The sequence below is a fragment of the Nycticebus coucang genome, chromosome 4 (genome assembly GCF_027406575.1).
Source record: "Nycticebus coucang isolate mNycCou1 chromosome 4, mNycCou1.pri, whole genome shotgun sequence".
Classification (NCBI taxonomy): Eukaryota; Metazoa; Chordata; class Mammalia; order Primates; family Lorisidae; genus Nycticebus; species Nycticebus coucang.
The window spans coordinates 95,422,672-95,444,445 of NC_069783.1; the positions used below are offsets into that span (position 1 = coordinate 95,422,672).

General features: G+C 48.7%; 1 protein-coding gene across 6 annotated transcripts in view; it reads left to right on the forward strand.

Moving 5' to 3' along the window:
- NPAS2 (neuronal PAS domain protein 2) overlaps window positions 1-21,774 on the forward strand; it is a 172,065-nt gene that overhangs the window by 137,623 nt on the left and 12,668 nt on the right. For all 6 annotated transcript variants that reach the window (XM_053589934.1, XM_053589940.1, XM_053589939.1 and 3 more), the window contains exons 8-16: window positions 3,384-3,502; window positions 4,179-4,261; window positions 5,276-5,382; window positions 7,624-7,771; window positions 10,473-10,557; window positions 13,078-13,219; window positions 13,742-13,851; window positions 15,935-16,024; window positions 20,367-20,513. In XM_053589934.1, coding sequence (XP_053445909.1) covers window positions 3,384-3,502; window positions 4,179-4,261; window positions 5,276-5,382; window positions 7,624-7,771; window positions 10,473-10,557; window positions 13,078-13,219; window positions 13,742-13,851; window positions 15,935-16,024; window positions 20,367-20,513 — 1,031 coding nt within the window. The remainder of the gene's footprint in view (window positions 1-3,383; window positions 3,503-4,178; window positions 4,262-5,275; window positions 5,383-7,623; window positions 7,772-10,472; window positions 10,558-13,077; window positions 13,220-13,741; window positions 13,852-15,934; window positions 16,025-20,366; window positions 20,514-21,774) is intronic.

Consider the following 21,774-nt stretch of genomic DNA (forward strand, 5'->3'; position numbering starts at 1 on the left):
GCCACTGCTCCCCGTCACAGAGGGATAATGGCTGTGTGCTGACTGGCAGCAGTTTTCTTGCCCAGGCCTCTTGCTGACCAGTGTTAATGCACCAGGAGGGCAGTAAGCTTGCCTGCGTGCCGATGGAACCCAGGACCATGTACTGCAGGCACCTCCCACAGCTGGCAAAGTGGATGGGCCACCAGCATCACTAGGGCAGGTCACACTGCAGAGGGAAAGCCATCTTGGGATCCCAATGCCTGAGCACTACTTAGTGGCAAAGATGAGATGGTGTATTCCCAAACCCTGCCTTAGGCTATGGCGTGGGCCCCTGGCTCAGTGGCTCATGCCTGGAATCCTACCACTCTGGGAGGCTGAGGCAGGTGGATTGTTTGAGTTCAGGAGTTCAAGACCAGCCTGAGCAAGAGCGAGACCCTGTCTCTCCTAAAAATAGAAAATTAGCTGGATGTGGTGGGTTATGCCTATAGTCTCAGATACTCAGGAGGCTGAGGCAGGAGGATCACTTCAGCCCAGGAGTTTGAGCTTGCTGTGAGCTAGGCTGACACCACAGTGCTCTAGCCTGGGCAACAGAACAAGACTCTGTCTCAGAAAAAAGGCAATGGTTTGGATGTGAGATAGAAGGTCATCTCTCAGGAGATTCATCTGATAAACACATGTTGAGCACTGCTGTGTGCAGGACACCTGCTCAAATCAATAGATAGAAAATAAGACCCAGTTCCTGCTGGGGGAAAAACTTATTTAGCTTTTGGCAAGAGTCAGGACAATTTTGAAATGACTCTAGGGGGAAACTGCAGCAAAGAAAAATCGCCTTTCTCTGATCTAGTGGTCAGAGATCTGAGCAAACTGGACTGTGCCTATGCTTAATGGCTCATTCTTCTGAGAGGTTCAGGATGCCAGTTGTAATTAGATATATTCTTTCTATTACTTAAATTGAAACAACTAATTGAATCCTTAATTAATGTCTTGAAACTACCTTGGGATACAAAGTGCCAGAGAAGTTATTTTAAGCGCTAACTATGACTGTGAAGTCCCAGGGAGCAGTTTGCTCCTGCATTGACTCTAGAATGTGGGAGAAGACTCACACTGTAGTAAAAGTCATTTCAAATGCAACTGGCAAAATGCTTTAAAGTATCTTCTCCACTTGGCTTTCCCCCAGGGTTTTCTCATTGGCTTCTATTAAAACATTCGTCCTTGATTTACCATCACCCTTGATCAAGCCCTCAGTGAAGTTTTTTTGGTGGGAAAAGCTTACTGAAAAGAGAAGTTGCTCCATTCTGGGCCCATCTGTAAAATATGTAACTTATCAAATGCAGGCTGCAAGCAATTATGAAACTTCCCTTTTGGGAGTGCATTTTCATCTTTAAAGCCTTAGAAGTTATAAAACAATAGATAAAGCTACATTGGAAGGCAGCCAGGCCAATAGTAAGCTCTGCAGAACATCCACTTTATGTCCACAGTCTGAGTCTCTGCTGCCTTAAAGAAGTAACAAGGGGCAGGTGTTTCCCACCTCACGCTATTTTCTGTCCCATCTCCTCCCCACAGTGAATCTGGAGGAAGGCACTCACTGGCAGAGCACATGAATTTAATCATCAAAAGGATCATTCAAACAAGGCACATCGTTTAGAGCTAGATTAAAGAGGCTTTCTCTTAAATTCCTGGGAAGTTCTCAGAAGTTTGCTCGGAAGGTCTTGGTGTTCAGAAAGAGTCAGGAGAATTTTATTAGGTCATTATCTAGCTGCATAATGTCTCTCAGATTCAAGCAGAGAAAGTATTTCACATCTGGGAAATTTTTTAATGTCTATTTTTTCTAATTATGCAGATGTTCACATCTGCAGACCCTTCCCTCATATGGAATTGTTTTCCTTCCCTTTGATTAAGTTTCTTGGCTGACCCTACAGATTGAGTTGCAATAGTCTAAGCCAACTCATGACAGATGTAAACTCTCCAGAGACCACTATTTTTTATTTTGCCCACTTTATAGTCATGTTTGGAAACATTAGTATTTATGTGAATGAATTCAGAGAATATGTTTGGCAAAATGAATCTATTCATGTTAGTGGAGAGAGGACCACGTGATAGAATCACTTAGAAACCTATAAATATATAAAACAAAAAAAAAATGACTGGAAAGCTAAAATCCAAAGAAAATCTTACAGATTTCATTTTATAATGCATTTAGTTTTCTGATGCTCTATATATTCTTAGTTAAATTGAAAAACATAAGGATGTTTAAGTTCAGAATGTGCAGGAAATAACCAACTATATTTTAAAAAGAAAAAGTAGTGCAGATTATCTGCCAGGGGGATCCTCAACTCTGGCTGCATGTTGCTAATCTGCGGAGTGTCACAAAGTGCCAATGCCTAGGCTTCACCCACTGAGATTCTGAATCAGCTGATCTGGGTGGGGCCTGACAGTCATGTCCAAGGTCCCAGGGGCTGCCTAGGCATAGCCTACTTTGAGAATTCTGTGTACTTGTTAAGTTGGCTTTTCTCATATTTAATAGGTTCTTCTTTCCACTTAGCAAACTGAACCTAAAAAATAGCTGAATTTTTCTGCGGCCTGCAAGGTCAGACCCTTCTCACAGTCATTCTGAAGGCAGGGAGGACTCTGATGGTGCCATCTGCAAGCTTAGAACAATACACCCTCTTCTCTGTTCGAGACTTGGAGCCCGAATACTTGGGTGGCATCCCTGCTTGCTTATTTCTACTCCTAGAGACCTTGGTTAATTACAAATATTGGGCACATAAGAGGACACGTGAGAACAGATTTTGTCACCTGTGCAATGCTATGGAGCGAGTGAGTTATTATGGACACTATAAACCCTCTGAGGATGACCCTAAGTCCCGGGGCCATCTCCTCAATGGTCCAGACCCAGCCCTTACATGGGCCTGGGCAGAAGCCCTTGAATCCCAGGTGTGCCAAGCCAGGGGCAAGGAAGTGACTGTCAGTGTATGCCAAGGCATTCCCTGGGACCATCAGTATCAGGAACACTGTCTAATGGTGGAATTCACCCTTAAGACACTGGCTGAAGTGAGCATTTGGGCTCAGCTTTGGGAACCAGGCTGTCTTCTCATTTTGTAGCACCGTGAACTGAGGGCTGGAGAGCTAGCAGAAGTTAGAGGCACACATTACCAGCCCAGACTCAAGTCCCAGCTCTGCCTCGAATAGCTATTTGACTTTGTGCATGTTACTTCACTCTGTGCCTCAGTTTCCTCATCTGTGCAATGGGGGTCATAGTAGTGCCTGCCTTGTCCGGTTTTTGTAAAAATAAAATGAGTTAAAACCCTGTTGTGGGGTGTGGCTTACAGTAAGTTCCAGATAAGGGTTGGCTACTGTCACCAGACAGGCCTAACCTGTGTGCCCTCTTCTCCCCACCCCCTCAGTGCCTAGCCCCTCCTGTAACGGCTTTGACAACACCCTTTCAAGACCTTGCCGGGTGCCCCTAGGAAAGGAGGTCTGCTTCATCGCCACCGTGCGTCTGGCAACGCCACAGTTCTTAAAGGCAAGTAACTTCGATGAGAGACCATTGCGTGGAGCTTTTAGGATTCACATTTTGTGATATGTAATTAATTGCTTTTATGAGAGAGGATAAAACTGAAGTTGTCACTGGCTTTGCAACTAAAATGTCTGGTGCCTGTGTCTGCACACGCGCCATTCCCCAAACCCAGTTTCCTGCGAGTTATTTTGTTTGACAGCGGCATCAGTTGCTGTTCAGCCGACAGAGATGCTGTTTGATGACTCTGTAAATTTTCCTACCTTTCACGCCAACGTGAATGCCACTCAGGATAGGCATGGGTGAGAAATGGTTGTCTGTATTGTCTCGTCTGTGATGGCTTTAACATCGATGGCGTGAATGTTGAGTGCAATGAGTAGCTCAGATTCAGATGAAAAGCCATTCTCCACATGTTTACCACACTTCTCTATAATGGGAAGGGCTGGTGTGACATTTTGGCTCCTGGGTATTTTTCCCCAGCTTGTGAAATAAATTTAGTATCAGCTAATACCGAAATTAGCTACAGATGATGAGTTTCAGTCCAACACGCCTTGGAGACTTGGCATCTTGGAGAAGTTAAAACAATTTTAACTTCTGTTACCCACCAGGCGTTCCTTCTGAACAAACTCAGGGCGAGCATCTGGCACCCCAAGCAACGTTTTTTTTCCCCCCCCTTCTAATACAGGAAATGTGCATAGTTGACGAACCTTTAGAGGAATTCACTTCAAGGCATAGCTTGGAATGGAAATTTTTATTTCTGGATCACAGGTTTGTGAAAAGAAAAATATATTTGGGTTGGGTCCTTCTCAAGTGTTGTGTGCAGGAGCCAGGTTCTCCTTGGGAGAGAAAAATCAGGCCTGGTCTATTGAAGGAGAAGGATTCTCCGGCATCAGGAAAGTCATCCCCAGCCAAGGAGGAAGCAGTGTCCTTTTGACTGTATTTGCCCCGTTTGTGAATATGTTCTATGTGGGGGTCAGATGCCTTAGCCTGGAGGCATCTCTGGGCTACTGCCTACTTGGGGCCCCGCCCAGTCCCCAGTAAGGCAGGAACAGATGTCACAGAAACCTCTCATCTTTTTTCTTTCAACACTCTTTCATACTTTCGCCCAATCTTTGTTCTTTTTTCTTTTGTAACATAATTCACAGTTTAAGAGCTACAGATCTCTTCCCCCTTGCCCTTTAATTTGTATTATACCTTGGTGGGATTTGGGGGTGGAGGGGCAGATGGGAGTTAGAGATGGAGTCTCACTATGTCACCTGGGCTGGAGTACAGTAGCATCATCATAGCTCTCGGTAACCTCAAACTCCTGAGCTCAAGCAGTGCTCCCCAGTAGCTGGGAATACAGGGTGTGCGTCTACCATGCCCGGCTAATTTTTCTATTTTTAGTAGAGATGGGAGTCTCGCTCTTGCTCAGGCTCATCTGGAACACCTGAGCTCAAGCAGTTCTCCCACTTTGCCTTCCCAGAGTGCTAGGATTACAGGCATGAGCCACCATGCCCGGCTTATAGTTATTCTTAATTATTCAGTAATGATAAAGTTATTATTATTTGGGTTGCGTTATGCCAAGAGAAGGCAGTGTCTTGATGGCAAAAAAAAATTGAGCCATTTGGGAAACACAGCCTCCCTGGTTTGACCACTACAAAATTATTTTCCTTCCTTCATTATCAAACTGTGAGGCCTCCATGTTGATCGTTAAATATGCAAACTGTACCCTGCCCATTTAATAGATGCCATTGAAAGGTATGTCCTCTCTGCTGATAAATTCCCCTGCTCCTTATGCAGAGCCCCTCCAATCATAGGATACCTGCCTTTTGAAGTGCTGGGGACCTCAGGCTATGATTACTACCACATCGATGACCTGGAGCTCCTGGCCAGGTGCCACCAGCACCGTGAGTACTGCTTTTGCCAAAGTCTGGTGTGAGGACCTTGCACTTGGTCCATGGGGCTGGACAGCAGTGCTCTGGGCTCTGTAGCCTCACTTCTCTTTGAGGCGGGGAACTTGGTTTTCTCTGAAATGATCTGGGGTCATTGTGGCGCCCTTGTCTCCATTTACCCCCACATCATGGTTCAACCTAAAATTGTGCCCCAAACCCCAGCACCTTCCAGGTATCATCCAGATGAGCACACTATTTAATCCTAATTAAGAAACTAAGATGATGCCAGGAATTTTTTTTAAGTTATGCAGTACATTTTAAAGACAAAATGCTAAATTCATGTAATTGTTCTTTTGTCAGTAGGTGTGTACTGGTCACCAGGGATGGGCCAGATTCTGAGCTAGGCCTGGCAAGTAAAGATGACCACCATCTTCTTGCTGTCCTCCAGGGCAGGGTCTTTTGGGAAATCCCAAAAATAGGTGACTGGGTAGGGCGTGTCAGTGCAATGAGGGTGTGTGCACAGGACATGGGGAGATCAGGAGGCCCCTCAAACAACTGATGGGGGATCAAGAAAGGCGCTCTGCCACAGAAGAGGGGAACACGCTGGCCAGCATATAGGGGTTATGATTCAGGAGAATGAGAATTACACATTTGTCCAGGCTCCCACTTAGCAAGACAGCCAAGAATTAACCCCTGAACCATATTTTCTATTCTTTTTTTTTTTTTTTGAGACAGAGTTTCACTTTGTCTCCCTCAGTAGAGTGCTGTGGTGTCATAGCTCACAGCAACCTCAAACTCTTGGGCTCAAGTGATTTTCTTTCCTCAGCCTTCCAAGGAGCTGGAACTATAAGCACTCACCCTAACTCCCGGTTATTTTTTTTTTTTTTAAGAGATGAGGTCTTGCTCTTGCTCAGTCAGGTCTTGAACTCGTGAGCTCAGGCAATCCACCCATCTCAGCCTCCCAGAGTGCTAGGATTACTGGAGTGAACCCCCACTTCTGGCCCGAAAGCCATATTTCTGGTGCTGACTTTTCCCTTTGAACAGGAACATGTGTAGTATTAATAACACTGACATGTGGATCTTGATACATGAATTGACCACTGGCACTGTATTTTAATAGATGCCTTGTCTGTACTACCCATTAGAACTTTCTCTTCCATGCATTTCCTGTTGAAGGAAGAAGAGGCTTGAGTTCCACCTGGATCAGCTGCTGGAATTTCAGATCAAGTTTTAACACTCGTACACCTTGTTCCTCAAAGTATTGTCCTAGGACCAGCTGCATAGGCACCATGAGGAGTTTGCTGGACTTGTGGGATCTCAGTTTCCCCACACCCCCACAGTAGAATCAGGTCTGCTGAATCCCAGTGTCTATTTTAACAACATTGCCAAGTGATCTGTGAGCACATTAAAATTTGAGAGGCACGACTGCTTTAAATCTTGGGTTGCTTCTGACTCTTCTAACAGAGAAAAGCCTCTTGGGCAGAAGAATTAGATTCAGCATTTGAAAGCTTGGGCAAGATGTTCTTGCTCTCTGGAGCCCACACCCTCACTCTGCTGGGCTTCTCCCCTCCGCATTCTCCAAAGCTTTAGTTTCCTAGTTAGATTTCTCTTAACTGCCTAAACAGGTGTTAAATTCCCAAATCGTTCTTCTTCCTCAGACATATAGTCCATCTTGCTGCCCTGTGAAGGCTACCACACAGTCAGCTTCCATTTTGTTCTAGTTACCCCCAAGAAATCTCCACCAGACGTAACTTGAGGAGGCTCCAGGCAGCTCTGGGACCGGGGAGGTCTGGAAGAGGGGCATCTGTGCTAGGCTTTTTTGTTTGAGACTTGTGTAGACTATGAATTGCTGACCAACAGCACAGAATCTGTCCAGAGGTTGCCAGCTGTCACGTACCGTTTGGGGTCAGTTCTCCCAGCATACTGTCCTGGGCTCAGCACCTGCAGCCCTAAAGATGGTCCCCTGCGGTGGGAAGATAAACACCAAGAAAACCTGGGCCTCTTCTTAACTAACCCTCCATGTCTGCCCTTATGTGAAAATCTCTTCATGCAATGAGCTTTTGGGAATATATGTAGATCACTCTTCTGTTGCTTAAGAATTCATTATAGTTTACCACTGTCCTGATAGTCACTTAAAATACAGTGCAACCGGGAAATAAGCCTGGTTGGTACGGTCCTCTTGAAAGCTCGGGTTAGAAAAAAAGGCCTTTTCCATATTAACGTTCGTTAGATGCAGAACCCATTTTCTACCAACAGTGATGCAGTTTGGCAAAGGAAAGTCGTGTTGCTACCGGTTCCTGACCAAAGGCCAGCAGTGGATCTGGCTGCAGACTCACTACTACATCACCTACCACCAGTGGAACTCCAAGCCCGAATTCATCGTGTGCACACACTCGGTGGTCAGGTAGGTGCGGGTGGTGGGTCTGGGGTGCTGAGGCCCTTGCTGGCAAGGCAGAGCAGCAGCTGCCTCAGGTGGGCCTAGTTGCTGAGGCTCAAGCCAGGACTGTCCCCTGCAGTGAGCAGAACAATCCCAGAGCTCAGCCCCTTCCTGGCACCTGCAGGCCCCGTTCTCCAGGCCTGAGACTCCTTTCAGGCTTTTGGTCAGGCCCCTTGAAAGCCTCCTGGACTCTCTCGGGCTGCCAGGATATTGCTTAGTAAGTTACCGCTGTACTGATGCACTTCCATGTTTCCCTCCTCTCCATCCAGCCCCCAGCCACCCCTTGTTGCTGCTTTGAGAAGAAAATGTAAATTTTGCTTCTAAATAACTCAAACACACACTCCTTAAATTTTTTTTTTTTTTGACACATGAGTCTCATGTCACCCTAACTAGAGCGCTGTGATGTCACAGCTCACAGCAATCTCAAACTTTTGGGCTTAAGCGATTCTAACACCTCAGCCTCCCAAGTAGCTGGGACTACAGGCACCTGCCACAATGCCTGGCGATTTATTTGTTGTTCTTGTAGTTGCAGTTGTCGTTGTTTAGGAGGCCCGGGCCAGGTTCATACCCGCCAGCCTCAGTGTATGTGGCTGGTACCTTAACCACTGAGTACGGATGCCGAGCTGCTCCCTGGATTTTTTTTTGGCAGTTTGCCCAGGGCTAGGTTCGAACCCTCCATCCTTGGTATATGGGGCCGGCATCCTACTCACTGAGCCCCAGGTACCACTCATTTTTTTTTTTTTTTTTTTTGAGACAGTCTCACTGTGTCGCCCTTAGTAGAGTGCTGTGGCTTCACAGCTCACAGCAACCTCAAACTCTTGGGCTTAAGCGATTCTCTTGCCTCAGCCTCCTGAGTAGCTGGGACTACAGGCACCGCCACAATGCCTGACCATTTTTTGTTGCAGTTGTCATTGTTGTTTAGCTGGCTCAGGCTGGGTTTGAACCCGCCAGCCTTGGTGTACATGGCTGGTGCCATAACCACTAAGCCAACTCTCCCCGATTTTTAATGCTTAAAAAAGCTTCTGCTAGCAACTGAGCTGTGTCGGGCAAACAACGGGACTACCAGTGAGCCGGGGTCTCCCCTGGTGGCCTCAGGGAGCCTCAGGTGAGCAGGATCTCAAAGGGGGAGGTGGCACAGCCAGTCTCTCTCACATACCCAGCCTGCGTAGGGCTGCAGCCCCCAAGGTAGAGGAGAAAAATCATTGTCTCTCCCACAACCAGAAATTTTAAGAACATAAATCAGTTTTAAGCTAGTTTAGAGAAGATCTTTTGAAAGGAACAAAGAAAGAAAGGTTAGAGGGACTGCATTTCATGTTTATAATCAGGTGACACTTGATTTTATCACCGTGCAAACGTCACAGTGTGTACCTACACTCCCTATGTGTGTGATTGCCACACACCTGCTTTAGACCACATAGGCTGTTTTGCGAACCTGCACACCGTGTGCCCGTACTCAGTACATAACTAGGAACACAGAAAGGTACAGTAAAATACAGTGGTGTGATCTTCTGGGACCACTGCCACGTAGGAGGCATACAATTGACTGGAGCCTCATTGTAAGTGCACGGCTGTGTACTCATAGCAGACCAGCGTAGACAGACACCACGCCCACACCCCGTACATACTCATAGTCTTCAAGTCAGTCACGCTTCTTTAGTGTTCAGGAGGGGGGAGAAACACTGGTTTCCTCGGCCAGCAGCCCTCGTCCCATTTCACTGCACTTGACTGCCGCCCTGAAGGACTTGACACAGCCATTAGTCTCTGACTCCATGACCATGCTCTTTTATATACATGTCCACCTCTACTTGCCTAATTAATGATTATTCATCCTCCAGAGCTGAAATCAAGTATCACTTTCTCACTTTTCTCACTGCCACCTGCCCAACCTCTGCCAGAGGGCCCTTTGCCCCAGGGAAACTTGGCCATTGTCTATACCTCATTCCTCAAGCTCTGCCCTCCCCTGGCTGTTCCTCTCCATTTTCCATTTCCCAAATCTTAGAAAGAAACTCTCAGAGAAAGGTGGGAGGAGACAGAGTCAATAAATTAGGTGATAAGCCTTGTAGAGGTCCAAGAGCCATGTCCCTCCTGAGCTCCCCACCACCCGGCCTGCCCCTGCACATGTGGGCTGCAGGCATATGGGGTTACTGCATTGAGTCATTTTACCCATGCTGTTGAAAAAGTGGGTCCACAAAAGCTCATCAGTGGGCTGGGCCTGTCTAGTTCTGGGTTTGTTTGAGAGGAAACTTTCTGAGAAATATAATTACAACAGAGTTTTGTGTCACTCTTCCATATGCACAATCCAGACTGAACAGGTTTTAGGAAAGCCTTCTAATTATTTAAAGGCTGAAGCCTAGCCCAGAGATGAAAATGTGTTTTTAAAAGACAATTACAATTGGAGATTTCAGAGGAGTAAAAAGAATAGGGAAGGAGAGGGGAATAAAAACATCCTGGAAATAAAAATATGTCCAATGTAATATTAGAAATCACTCCAAGGGAATTTAGGCGGGGGAATGAAATTCATTCAGACAAGTAAGAGACCAGGCGCCTTCGTCTTGACTGTTCTGGGTGTGGGTGTTATGCAGAGAAACTCAGTGTCTCTCAAAGCCTATTCTGGCATTGTCACCTGGAATGTCCCTCCTCCACTGTGGTCTCTTTATTCTCTGAGCAGTTATGCGGACGTCCGGGTAGAGAGGAGGCAGGAGCTGGCTTTGGAAGACCCACCGTCTGAGGCCATCCACTCCTCAGCACTAAAGGTATGCGTCTCCCCCACCCCCACCAGATGCAGAAAGGCACAGACTAGCTGGGTAGAACCTTCTACGAGTTGTTCGTGAAAGTAGCATTGAGAGAAACAAAGCAGCTTCTATGGACCCAGCTCTCATTCTGCTCCCATGGTGTTCAGAGTGCTTCTGGGCATCTGCTTATTTGCCCCTTGGTAAAATTCCTGTGAGGTGGACACTGTCACTGTCTTGTTCTTCAGATGAGGCACAGAGGAGTTAGCTATACACCCAGGAGCACCCAAGGGCTCCAGAGGCAAAACACGGTTTCCAACCTTATAAGGCCAGCTGCAATAAGTCTGCTGTGCATTTCCCCCACAAACAAAGGGGCACAGAATAATCACCTCCCATAGCCTTAGCACGTGGCACTGTCCTTGAGACTTGGGCACCTCTGGGCATGACTCACATGCCCTGCGAGTCACCACTAAGGTGCACTTTCTATTTCTATGCCAGGGTCATGGTTATTAACTGCATTGGAGCCAGCTCTGTGTCAGGGAGCCTGATTATAAAAAGGCATTTCCCCCCTCCAGGCCTGTTCCCTCCTTCTGTCCCCACCCTGAGCCTTCTGGCCCCTCAGCCTACCCTGCCTTCTCCTTGTTTGTCACAAAACATGAGCAAAGCATCATGTTGGAGGCCATCTGCAAGTAGGCCAGAGCCCTGTTCCTCAAAGGTCATTCTTAAAGCAGACCCAGATACTAGGAGGGAAGAAAGGGAGAAGCCTTTTACTTCATCAAAGCTAAGAGGCCGTTGACTGGCTGGAAGCTCCTCCGTGATTTTATCTCCTACTAAGAAAGAGAAGATGCTGCAGATGGATCTGTGAAATAAGGATTCCTTTCCACCAGTGGAAAGACCCATCCTAGCATCAGATGTGTTCAAATGTGGGGGGCTGTCTCTTAGAATTGATGAAGTTCAAGTTCCAGGGTGTCCAGTGACCTAGAATCCAGAGTCTTGGGGCACAGGCTGGTACAGCAGCAATGGTTCAGTGTCTCTCACCCCGAGGACCGTACTCGGAGGAAGGAGAAATCAGAGAGGGGTGGTGTCTTTGCATACCCACCCCCACCCCCCACCCCCACTAACGTGCAGCATGGTGGTACGTTATGCGGTGATTCATCACCAGCGCTCAGATAGGGCACAGCTGTCATTGTTCATGGAAGTGTTTATTACCCCGCTCTGTCACCTAAGGCATCATGTATCATGTCAGAGAGCAGAATTAAGCTGTTACTAGGCAGGTGTTAGACACGCCATACATCATGGCGGAAGAACAGGCATCACATATATCATCCATCAGAAATTCATCACGGAGGCTTCTGATCCTTGGGGAATCCTGGAGCCCTGTGGAACATCTTCTCATAAAAACATGCATGTGTATGAACACACAAACACAATCTCGGGCGCCGGGGTAAGCAGCCCTTTACAGTCAAAGCTCTAAGACGCTGCTGCTCCATTTCTTGTGGTGGCACACCATTGTGCCTTTTTGGTTTTGAATCTGTCCCTGACCGTATTTGTAAGATACAGACTCTGGAGATGTCAGATGTCTATAAAATTTCCTTAGGGCTTATTCTCACTTCCCAGGCTTGTTTCTCTGCTGACCAGGAATGTACATGTGTGATTTGCCTCTGCACATCCAGGCACATCTGGTCATTCTGTGCTGCACAGAAGCCTGTAGGTCATGTGTCAGCCCTACCTGCATTCACGTGGTATCCACCCTCGCTGGAGCCATGACTCAAAAGACAGAACAGCCATGTAGAGTCACACGCACAGGATTTCATACCCAAGATGGTGGGATGTAGACCAGCCTGTCAGTACAGCCCAGAAGACAGTGGCAGTTTCCATCCTTCTAAGACTAGGTAGGAGCATAGCTCAGCATAGCACTCACCATGTTTCTTCCTTAGCTCAAAAATTATCCTATCGCCTCTAAGCCACAAAAGGTGAAAAGATGGTTCCTTGGTGGTCCAACTGTCACATTTGGTTTCTCATTCTTGCTGTATTTGAGAAAGAGACTTCCTGGGAGCCAGGACCAGGTAGGAGCCAGAGGCTGAAAGACAGGGGGCCCTTTGCCTGTTCTCCATTTCAGGGACACCAAGGCTGCCAGAAAGGCCCAGAGCCATCTGCTCCATCGTACGTGTTCCTGGTCCAATGCTGATAGCAGCCTTATTTCTAGAACCTGACTCTTCCCCTCTTCTTGAGAAACAAGATGCTAGGTGGCAAGTGACAATTTTAAGGAAACAGTAAAAAGCAAAGTCTATTATTAAAAATCTAAAGCTTCAATGTAAAAGGTAAGAAAGCGTCATAGATACTGCTGATGGGCTACAAGCCTCTCAGACTTCTAGCTGGCGTACATGTGTGTACACTCCACCCAAGTGTACTTGGAATCATCCCCAAGTAGCTATGGTATTTGTCTCAACAGCTTCCAAATTTTTCTACGTATTTAGAACCAGAATCACACCTTTTATTCACATCATCTCGATGCTGAAACAGGGGCTTGTGTGTGTGTTTCAGGAAAAGGGCTCAAGCCTGGAACCTCAGCAGCACTTTAACGCACTCGATGTGGGTGTCTCCGGCCTCAACGCCAGCCATTCGCCATCAGCATCCTCAAGAAGTTCCCACAAATCCTCACACACAGCCCTGTCGGAACCCACCTGTAAGTGATTCCGGTGGTGGGGAGTGGGATAGGGCACCCCACCAGACCAGGGCGCACAGGAGTTATCCCACGCAGGGTCCCAGGCCTGAGTCGATTCAGGGCAGTCCACACCTCTGCGTCTAGTTCTCACCCCTCATTTCCTTTTCTGCTAACTTCCCACCTGCCAGTCACCTCCTTACACTCTGGCGTAGTGCTAAGCCGAGACATAAAGCAGGTGGCACCTAGATCAGATAACTTGGCTCCTTGCAGTAACTCTGGAAAGGTGTTTGATCAGGCAGATGGTTGGACCAAGTGGTGAACCACGTGGTGGAGACGAAGGCTGGGGATTGCTCATGGCGTCTTCTCCCTGCGCCCATGCTGGGATTTTGTGGCTCAGATAAACCGCCTCCACCCATGGTGGCCTTCCCTCACCAGAGATTCCCGTGAAGCTCTGTGTCATGCACTTCACTGTCATCATTCCCTTCTTTGGATGAGAAAGCTGGTAAGTTTAAGTCAGGAAGGTAATCCGTCGCTTTCTTACAGCCACTCCAACCAAGCTGATGGCTGAGGCCAGCACCCCGGCTCTGCCAAGATCGGCCACCCTGCCCCAAGAGTTACCCGTGCCCGGGCTCAGCCAGGCAGCCACGATGCCGGTACGTGTGTGACCCCAAACTTCTCAACAGGGGTACGCTACAGTGTGGCAGTGGCTGCAAAACACAGGCAACATGCTGCCTCTTCCCAGAGAATCAGTTTTACTTAAAGATTGAGAGTGTGGGGTGGCAGATGGGGGTGGGAAGTTAAGTAATTTAATTGGCAACTAATTTTAAACACTTTTAGGACAAAATTAACATGGATGTATATCCATAGAATACAGAATCCAAGTGAATTTTAAGGATAAAAACGCAAACCTACCATCATGGAGCTGTAGCTTCAGAGCCGCTGGGGGCACCTGGTTAGGGTGTCCCCACTTTGAATCCATTTCCTGCCAGTGAAAATGTTGTAGAGCTTAATGTCAACACAAATGTATCTCTGCATGGATTGGGCAGCATCCCCACTGTGTGACAGACCCTTCCAGAACATCAGGGAATGGCTGGCCTCTTAGGAAGCACTCGGGCTATATGTAAAGTTGTGGATGTACAACACGATGGTCATCTATTGCCATGTCACAAACCACACCTACTTCAGGGCATAAAGCAACAATCATTTATCTCGTCCCCGGAGTCTGGGTCAGGAATTCAGAAAGGGCACAGTGAGGACAACTCTCCTCTTCTCTGTGGTGTTGGGGGTCTCTTGAGCCTCGGCTAGAAAGCCCACATCTCAGATGGGGTCTGCATGTGAATGTCTGACTCCCGGGCGGAGATTGGCAGCTGGGCTCAGCTAAGGCCATCCACTGTGGACTTGCATGTTATCTGCAAACCTCAGGCTGCCCAGGTCATGGTGGCTGGATTCCAAGAAGAAACATCTGGAGAACCAGGCAGAGGCTGTATGGCCTGCTTTGTCCTAGCCTTGGAAGTCACATAGTGTGACTTAACCCTGCTGTCCTCTTGACCAAAGCAGTCACAGATCACCCACTGAGAAGTGGGATAGACCTCCACTTTTAGGTGGGAGAAGGGTCCAAGAATTCTAGGGGCCACATCCCGATGGTTGCCAAAGACCTGCTACCCATCCTCATTGACACTTCTGAGATGGAGCAAATGTGCTGCTTCCCTGCTAGCTGTCACCACGGAGGTCATGCACACCGCGCTTGAAAAGCTTGGGTGACAGCTTTTATTTTTTTCAAATGGCACGTGACCAGGACTACATTCTTTCTCTCCAGGTACCTCTAAGTGGACTTGTAAGATGTACCTGCCCTTCTTCCAGAATCCTTCCTGTCCAGTGTGACTTGGTGGCCGGGATGGTGGCCCAGAGTGCTTCCATTCACTCCCAGCTGTGCAGCGGACACAGTTAGGAAAGCCTGGGCCAGCTTTCGGTTTAGCCCTATGCCTGGGAACTCTCACCCAAACCAAGTTCTCCTGTTATCATTTCCACCAGTGTTATCCTGGGTGACACTTTCCATCAGGGTTGCTTTTTATATTACTGAAGAAGTAGGAGCAGTTTGGGAATAACTTCAGATGAATCCTTTTACTTCTCTTATAAAAAAACTTCAATAGCCCTTAACACTGAGGATTCGCTTCTCCTTTCTCCACATCATCTTCCCTCCACCCTACCCGGCTGCCCCGAGTGACCACATGACAAGGATGTGGCTCAATGCTCTTCCCAGGGGTCTCTCCAGAGCTGCCAGGCAGAGGCTGGTGAAATTGCCCCAGTCTTCACCACCTGGATGAGTTCACAGACACACATGGCATGTCTGTCCACCTGCCTTAGCACTGAGCAGAAAAGATAAATGTGTAGGGAGCCGACTTGGGAGTTCATCAGTTTGGGAGAAGGGGAACGAGCAATGGAATTCACCAAGGCTGGCATCTAGAGCAGCATCCCCAGCTCGGGCAAGCAGCAGCGTTCTTGCAGAGCACCCACGGTGGGAAGGAGTCATGGACCCTGCATGGTTCAGAGGCCACCTGCACCAGCCGTGTGTCAGCTCTGAGCACATGCCTTGCAGTGAGTGCAGCAGGAGCAGATGCTGTGCCTGCTAGAAGTCTTCATCCTAGTGCAAAAGGGCCTCCATGAAGCCAGAGAACCCAACCAACCAGGTGAGTGCAGCCTGAAACAGGATTAACCAGGCCCCTGTCTCCTCCCCAGGGTCCCCTGCCTTCCCCATCATCCTGTGACCTCACACAGCAGCTCCTGCCCCAGACCACCCTGCAGAGCCCACCCACTTCCATGGCACAGGTGAGCCTGGGAAGGGGGCATAAGCACTCCTCGAGGCAGAGGCAAATGGCTGTGTTGTGCTGAGGTCATGCACACAGGTACCAGCCAAGGCCCTGTCTTAGGGACAGTTCCTTCCGATGGATGTGCACGTGGGGTGTGAGAGTCATGTTCATCCTACACCCATCCTCTTCTGCCGTTCTGTGTTCCCCAGATGCATTCTGCACGTTCCTTCCCTATGTCTGTGTTCTGATTCTTTCAGCAATCTCTGTGCATCTCTCTGCCACCTTTCCACATTCCTCTTATTTTTCATGATTCCAAATTGGTCGTCATAGTTTAGAAAAGACCTTAGGTAGGCCAAATGTCATAGAAGACTCTGACAAGATTTAAAAGCTATGAGTTTGATACTATAAATATCACATTTGGTTAAAAAGAAAAGGAGCGGGGAGTGGATTGTGGCTTTGCTGAGTAACTCCTTCCTTGTTTTAACAATATTCAGTGAGTTATTCTTTGGGTCAATCCGTAAGCGAGGTGTTAGGGAGGCAAAGATGTCACTCTGCCTCTGTGTCAGAGTTAGAGGGAGAGACGGGTATAGGAACAGAGAAAGATACCATCCATGGCAGGGCAGTTAGAAAATATTCTGCCTAAGGGAGTCCAGCACGGCTTTCTGGAAGAGGTGACACTTGAGTTGGCCCTGGCAGGATGGGTAGGAGGTTGCCAGATGAAGAGTTAGGGGAACAGCAAGGGAAGAGGGGCCCAGGCCCAGGCTTCAGCAGGAAGTTATGAACACACCTGACAAGCCTAGGGCCTGGAGAGAGGCCAGAGGATGCAGGGGCCATTCAGTCTTGGTCACGGAGGGCAGCTGAGCTGATGAGCATACTCTCTGCTGAGGCCAACACTCTGACTTCAGTCTTTCACATGGAGCGTTTAGCTCTGCCCCAATCCCCGGCCACATGCCAGACCTGGGTCCCAGACTGCAGTTCTCCAGCAGTGTGGCCCTCTCGGTCTTGGTGCACATCTGTCAGCACTGACAAAAAGTACTTGGGAGCACATACCCTCTTAGCAGGGGTCCCTGATACTTTCCTGGAATAAGCAAGGCATACACTAGCACATGATTCTTGCTAGAGTCGGGCTTGAGTAGTGAAAGCTACTCATGCCCAGTCTGCTGATGAAATTGTCTATATTCATCCTCCTTAGGCCAAATAATAATAATGATAATACTTTTTTCTTCAAATTTCCAAGGCATATTTGGCTTGAAATTAGTAAATTTCTCGTTCCAAAAGCATATGAAATGAGAATTTCTTTAACGTCTAGACCTTGCATATAAAGAATGTCTGTTCATAACCATAATAGTATACTTAAGGCCCTTTGGGAATTCTCATTTTTCTTTAGTGAACTTAATAGTAACTGCTCTTTGGCCAGGCATGGTGGCTCACGCCTGTAATCCTGCCACTCTGGGAGGCCGAGGCAGGTGGATTGCCCGAGGTCACAGGTACAAGACCAGCCTGAGCCAGAGCAAGACCCCATCTCTAAAAATAGCCAGGCGTTGTGGCAGGCACCTGTAGACCCAGCTACTTGGGAGGCTGAGGCAAGGAAACTGCTTGAGCCCAAGAGTTTTAGGTTGCTGTGAGCTGTGATGCCAAGGCACTCTATTGAGGACGACAAAGTGAGACTCTGTCTCAAACAAACAAACAAAAAAATAGTAACTGCTCTTAGCCTGTTAGACCTACCATACTTAATTGTAACTGTAAGGTAGTCACGCATGAGACCGATTTTTCAAGTCAGATGGTTCTTCTCCTACCCACCCCCATGACACAGTGAGGTTCTGCTACTTTCCTTCATTCCCCTCACTGGAGCAGCCTGTCAGGGAAACGGGGAAATCGAAACCCAAACTCTGGGAAATGGTTATGTGGGTAACTGACGGTTTTTCTAAAACCTTCTTTTGCTTCATATTGTGTTTCTAAAATGTCTCTTAAGTTAGAGAAGATCTCTTTGTCAAAAAGGCCATGTTCAAGAAGATAATGAGGGACTAATTACTGGGTACCTGGGAGGCCTTGAAAAAAATAAGCATAATACAGGAAGCGCCTCCCACTTAGGAACCCAGCCCCCTGCACTCCCCTCCGAGCCAAGAACCATCTCCACTGCAGGTGGCAGGTGCTTTCCTGACTTTCCAGAACCTGCCATCCAAGCTTTGGTGTTCTGTTTGTTAAATTAAATACTGGATATAGCTTGTTTGCTTTCTGAATCGGATTCTCTGAAAATCCCTGAGGAGTTACAGTCTGACTGAGATCACTGTGAGGCAGTCTGGTAGAGTGCAGGCATTTGTAAACTCACAAGTAGCAGCAGAACCTTCCTTCTTTTAAAGAAAGTCTGATGTTGAAGCCGCTCCCAATTTAGGTGGGAATGGGGAGGGGTGGAAATGGGCCTCACAGGCAAAACATCTTGGCCTCAGTAGTTCCCAAGACTCAGGATTCACATTGGGTCCTACTGCCGTCCAGCTGTGTGACCAGCAGCCTCTCTGCACGATGTGGGCTTCCTGTGGAGTCTTAGAGCCTCCTTACCTCTGCCTGCGTGGGACAATGACAGGCACGGGAAGGGCTCCACAAATGGCAGCACCTGCCATCATTATTCTTATTTTCTCTACTTATTTAGTTACTTATTTTTGAGACAGGGTTTTGCTCTGTGGCCCAGGCTGGAGTATAGCAACCCAATCATAGTTCACTGCAGCCTCGAACTTCTAGGCTCAAGTGAACCTCCTGCTTCAGTCTCCCTAGTAACTAGGACTACAGGTGGACACCACCACACCCAGCTATTTTTAAATTTTTTGTAGAGACAGGGTGTCACTGTGTTGCCCAGGCTGGTTTCAAACTTTTGGCTCACATCATCCTCCCACTTCAGCTTCCCAAAGAGCTGGGATTATAGGCGTGAGCCACTGTGCCTGACCTCTCTCTATTATTTTACTGTTCCCCCAAAACTGTGATCAGTGATTCCACCCCCAGTGTATCCTGTCTGTATTCTCAGCTCTCCAGTCTCCTTTCTCTTCCTCATATGGGAAGTCAAAGGGCAGAAGAAGAGAGGCCCCTGGAGGCATTTGTAAAAGACAGTGGGAGATCGAGGCATGGACATGGAAGGAGTAGAATGAAGTCATTGTAAAAAGGAGGGGGCTAAAGAACGCAAAAAAGGATCAAAAGCCCAAGTTCAGCAAACTCATTTGCCTCAAGAAATGGGAATCATGGCTCGGTGCCCATAGCACAGTGGTTACCCTGCCAACCACATACACTGAGGTTGGCGGGTTCAAACCCAGCCTGGGCCAGTTAAACAACAATGACAACTGCAACCAAAAAATAGCCGATCATTATGGCGGGTGCCTATGGTCCCAGCTACTGGGGAGGTTGAGGCAAGAGAATCACTTAAGCCCAAAAGTTTGAGGTTGCTATGAGCTGTAACACCATGGCACTTTACCGAGGGTGACATAGTGAGACTCTGTCTCAAAAAAAAAAAAAAAGAAATGGGAATCACAGAGAGCCCTACAGAGCCAGAGCCCAGAGCAGGGGCTGCTCCCCAGGGCTTACCGTCCCCCACCTTGTGACCCCTAACTCTCCCCATGTGTCTTGTAAGTAGAGTGCCCTGTGCAGAGGTAGATGGGGGAAGGGGCAGGGGTCACCAGCAGGAGCTTCCTAAAGCCAGCCTCCTTCCCAGGAAGAGACTGAGGGGGAGGAGGGGGGAAGACTTGGTGTGCTTGTGCAAAGCAGGAGTGAACGTCCTGCCTGGAGGGTCCCCCTCTGCCAGTGTGACCCTCGCGTAAACTTTGGGTGATCGTTTTGTGCTTCCCCCCAGTTCTTTTTGCACAGGTTGTTGAGACAGGCATAGCAGCAAGTGAGCCCAGGGGATGCTGAAGGGGTGTGATAAGGCCTCCGCGGTCCCAGGCTGGTTTAGAGAGCACTGGGTTTAGGTTGAGGATGATGACAGGCCCCAGCAGTGCCTGAGAATCCATCACATGCAAACTGCCATGCCCCGGATGAGGAAAAAAGCACTCTCTGATTCTCTGCTCTTATATTCATCTCCAAAGCCATTTGCTCATCTGTCCAAATTTGGAATATCAGAGTGTAAGCATTGCTTACAAAACCATGTCCCAACTCTGTGGCCCTCCCAGAGCTACAGATTCAGGTGGGCCTGCTGTCACAGCCCACCTGAGCAAGGCTGGGACACCCAGGCCTCACCTGCCATCGCCACTGTCTGCCCAGCACCCCGGCAGTGGGCTCGTGAGGGTCCCTGGGAAGGATGGTGAGCCATGGGAAATGGAAGCATACGGGGCCCCGGGGGTCTAACGCCTTCATCTCGTCCTGTTTCTCAACTCCACTTGAAGTTTTCAGCACAGTTCAGCATGTTCCAGACCATCAAAGACCAGCTAGAGCAGCGAACACGGATCCTGCAGGCCAGCATCCGGTGGCAGCAGGAGGAGCTGCACAAGATCCAGGAGCAGCTCTGCCTGGTCCAGGACTCCAATGTCCAGGTGACGCCCCTCCCCAGGCCCGGTGTGTCCTCCCTGCCACTCTGGGAGGAGTCCCTGTCTATCACGTGGGGGCAGGCAGGACTTCCTGCAAAGCCCCACTTACAGCCCTCCAGAGCCCCCCATGCTGAGGGAGCATGTTGCAGCCCCCACAGGCAAAGTGCAGGGAGTGACTCCACCTCCTCATCCTCCTCTCAGGCAAACCTGAAAGTCCTGCGACATCCTCTCCCTCAGCCTGCGCTCTGCTGGGCTCGTGCTGTTGCTGCCTCAGCTGCATTTTCACTCATGCCTGCAGTGTTGGCTGGCACTGCCCAGACCCCGGCCTCAGTCCAAGGCTGCGGTTCCCAGCACCTGTACAACTTTCTTTCCCAGCGCGCTGCCCAAGCTGTGAGCAGAGGGAGGCAGGGTTGGGAGAGGATGATGGTATCTGTGCTGCCGTCTGTGGGGGGCTGCAGAGGGAGTTGGGACTGGCACCTCCATAACACCCATTTGGGGCACACTCTGCTGCTGTAACCTGTAGATCATCCAAGTTCTTTTGAAATTGTTCAGAGATGCTTTTTGGTTTTTGGAGGTAAAGCTTTGTATATTGGATCTCTTTCAAAGATAGATTATTTTTACCAGGCTTTACTTCTGTCAGTCCAGGACTGCTACTCTTCAGAAGTGCATTATTTTGACCCAGCCCTTAATTGTAAATGTAATTCTAGCTAACTCTGGAGTTGGCCCTGGGAGCCCTAAGCAACCCTCTTAGGAGAGACAGAAAGAAGCTGAAATAACACCTGGGGAAATGGCCAGTTCATCGTCCCTGCTCCGTCCTCCCCTTCACTGTCCACGCAGACCCTCCTCTGGGCACATGGCTTCTGAAATACAGCAGCACCTGAGACAGACGGCTCTGTCAGGGTGCGGTGCTGTGAGCCCTGCCCGATGTGATTGACACATGACAGTGTGGGTTCCGTTGAACATAGGGAGATGCTGTCCCTGGGCATCTGGCCTCCCTGGGTTCCCAGCAGCTCTGCCCAGCCCCTCAGGGGTGCTCCTTTGGCTCTCTAGACACTTGCCACCCTCTCACTTTTCTGCCCCTGCACAACCCTCTCAACCAGAGCATGCTCCTTGCTCTGGAGAGATGCAATGGCTGAGATAGGCCATCCCCTGTCCACTGCCACCAGGCACGCTGTGTGCGAGGTGTGCAGGCTCCACTCAGACCACCTGCCATGCCCGGAGCCCTGCTGCTCCCTCCCCACCTCTTCAGGGACGCCCAAAAGTTGAT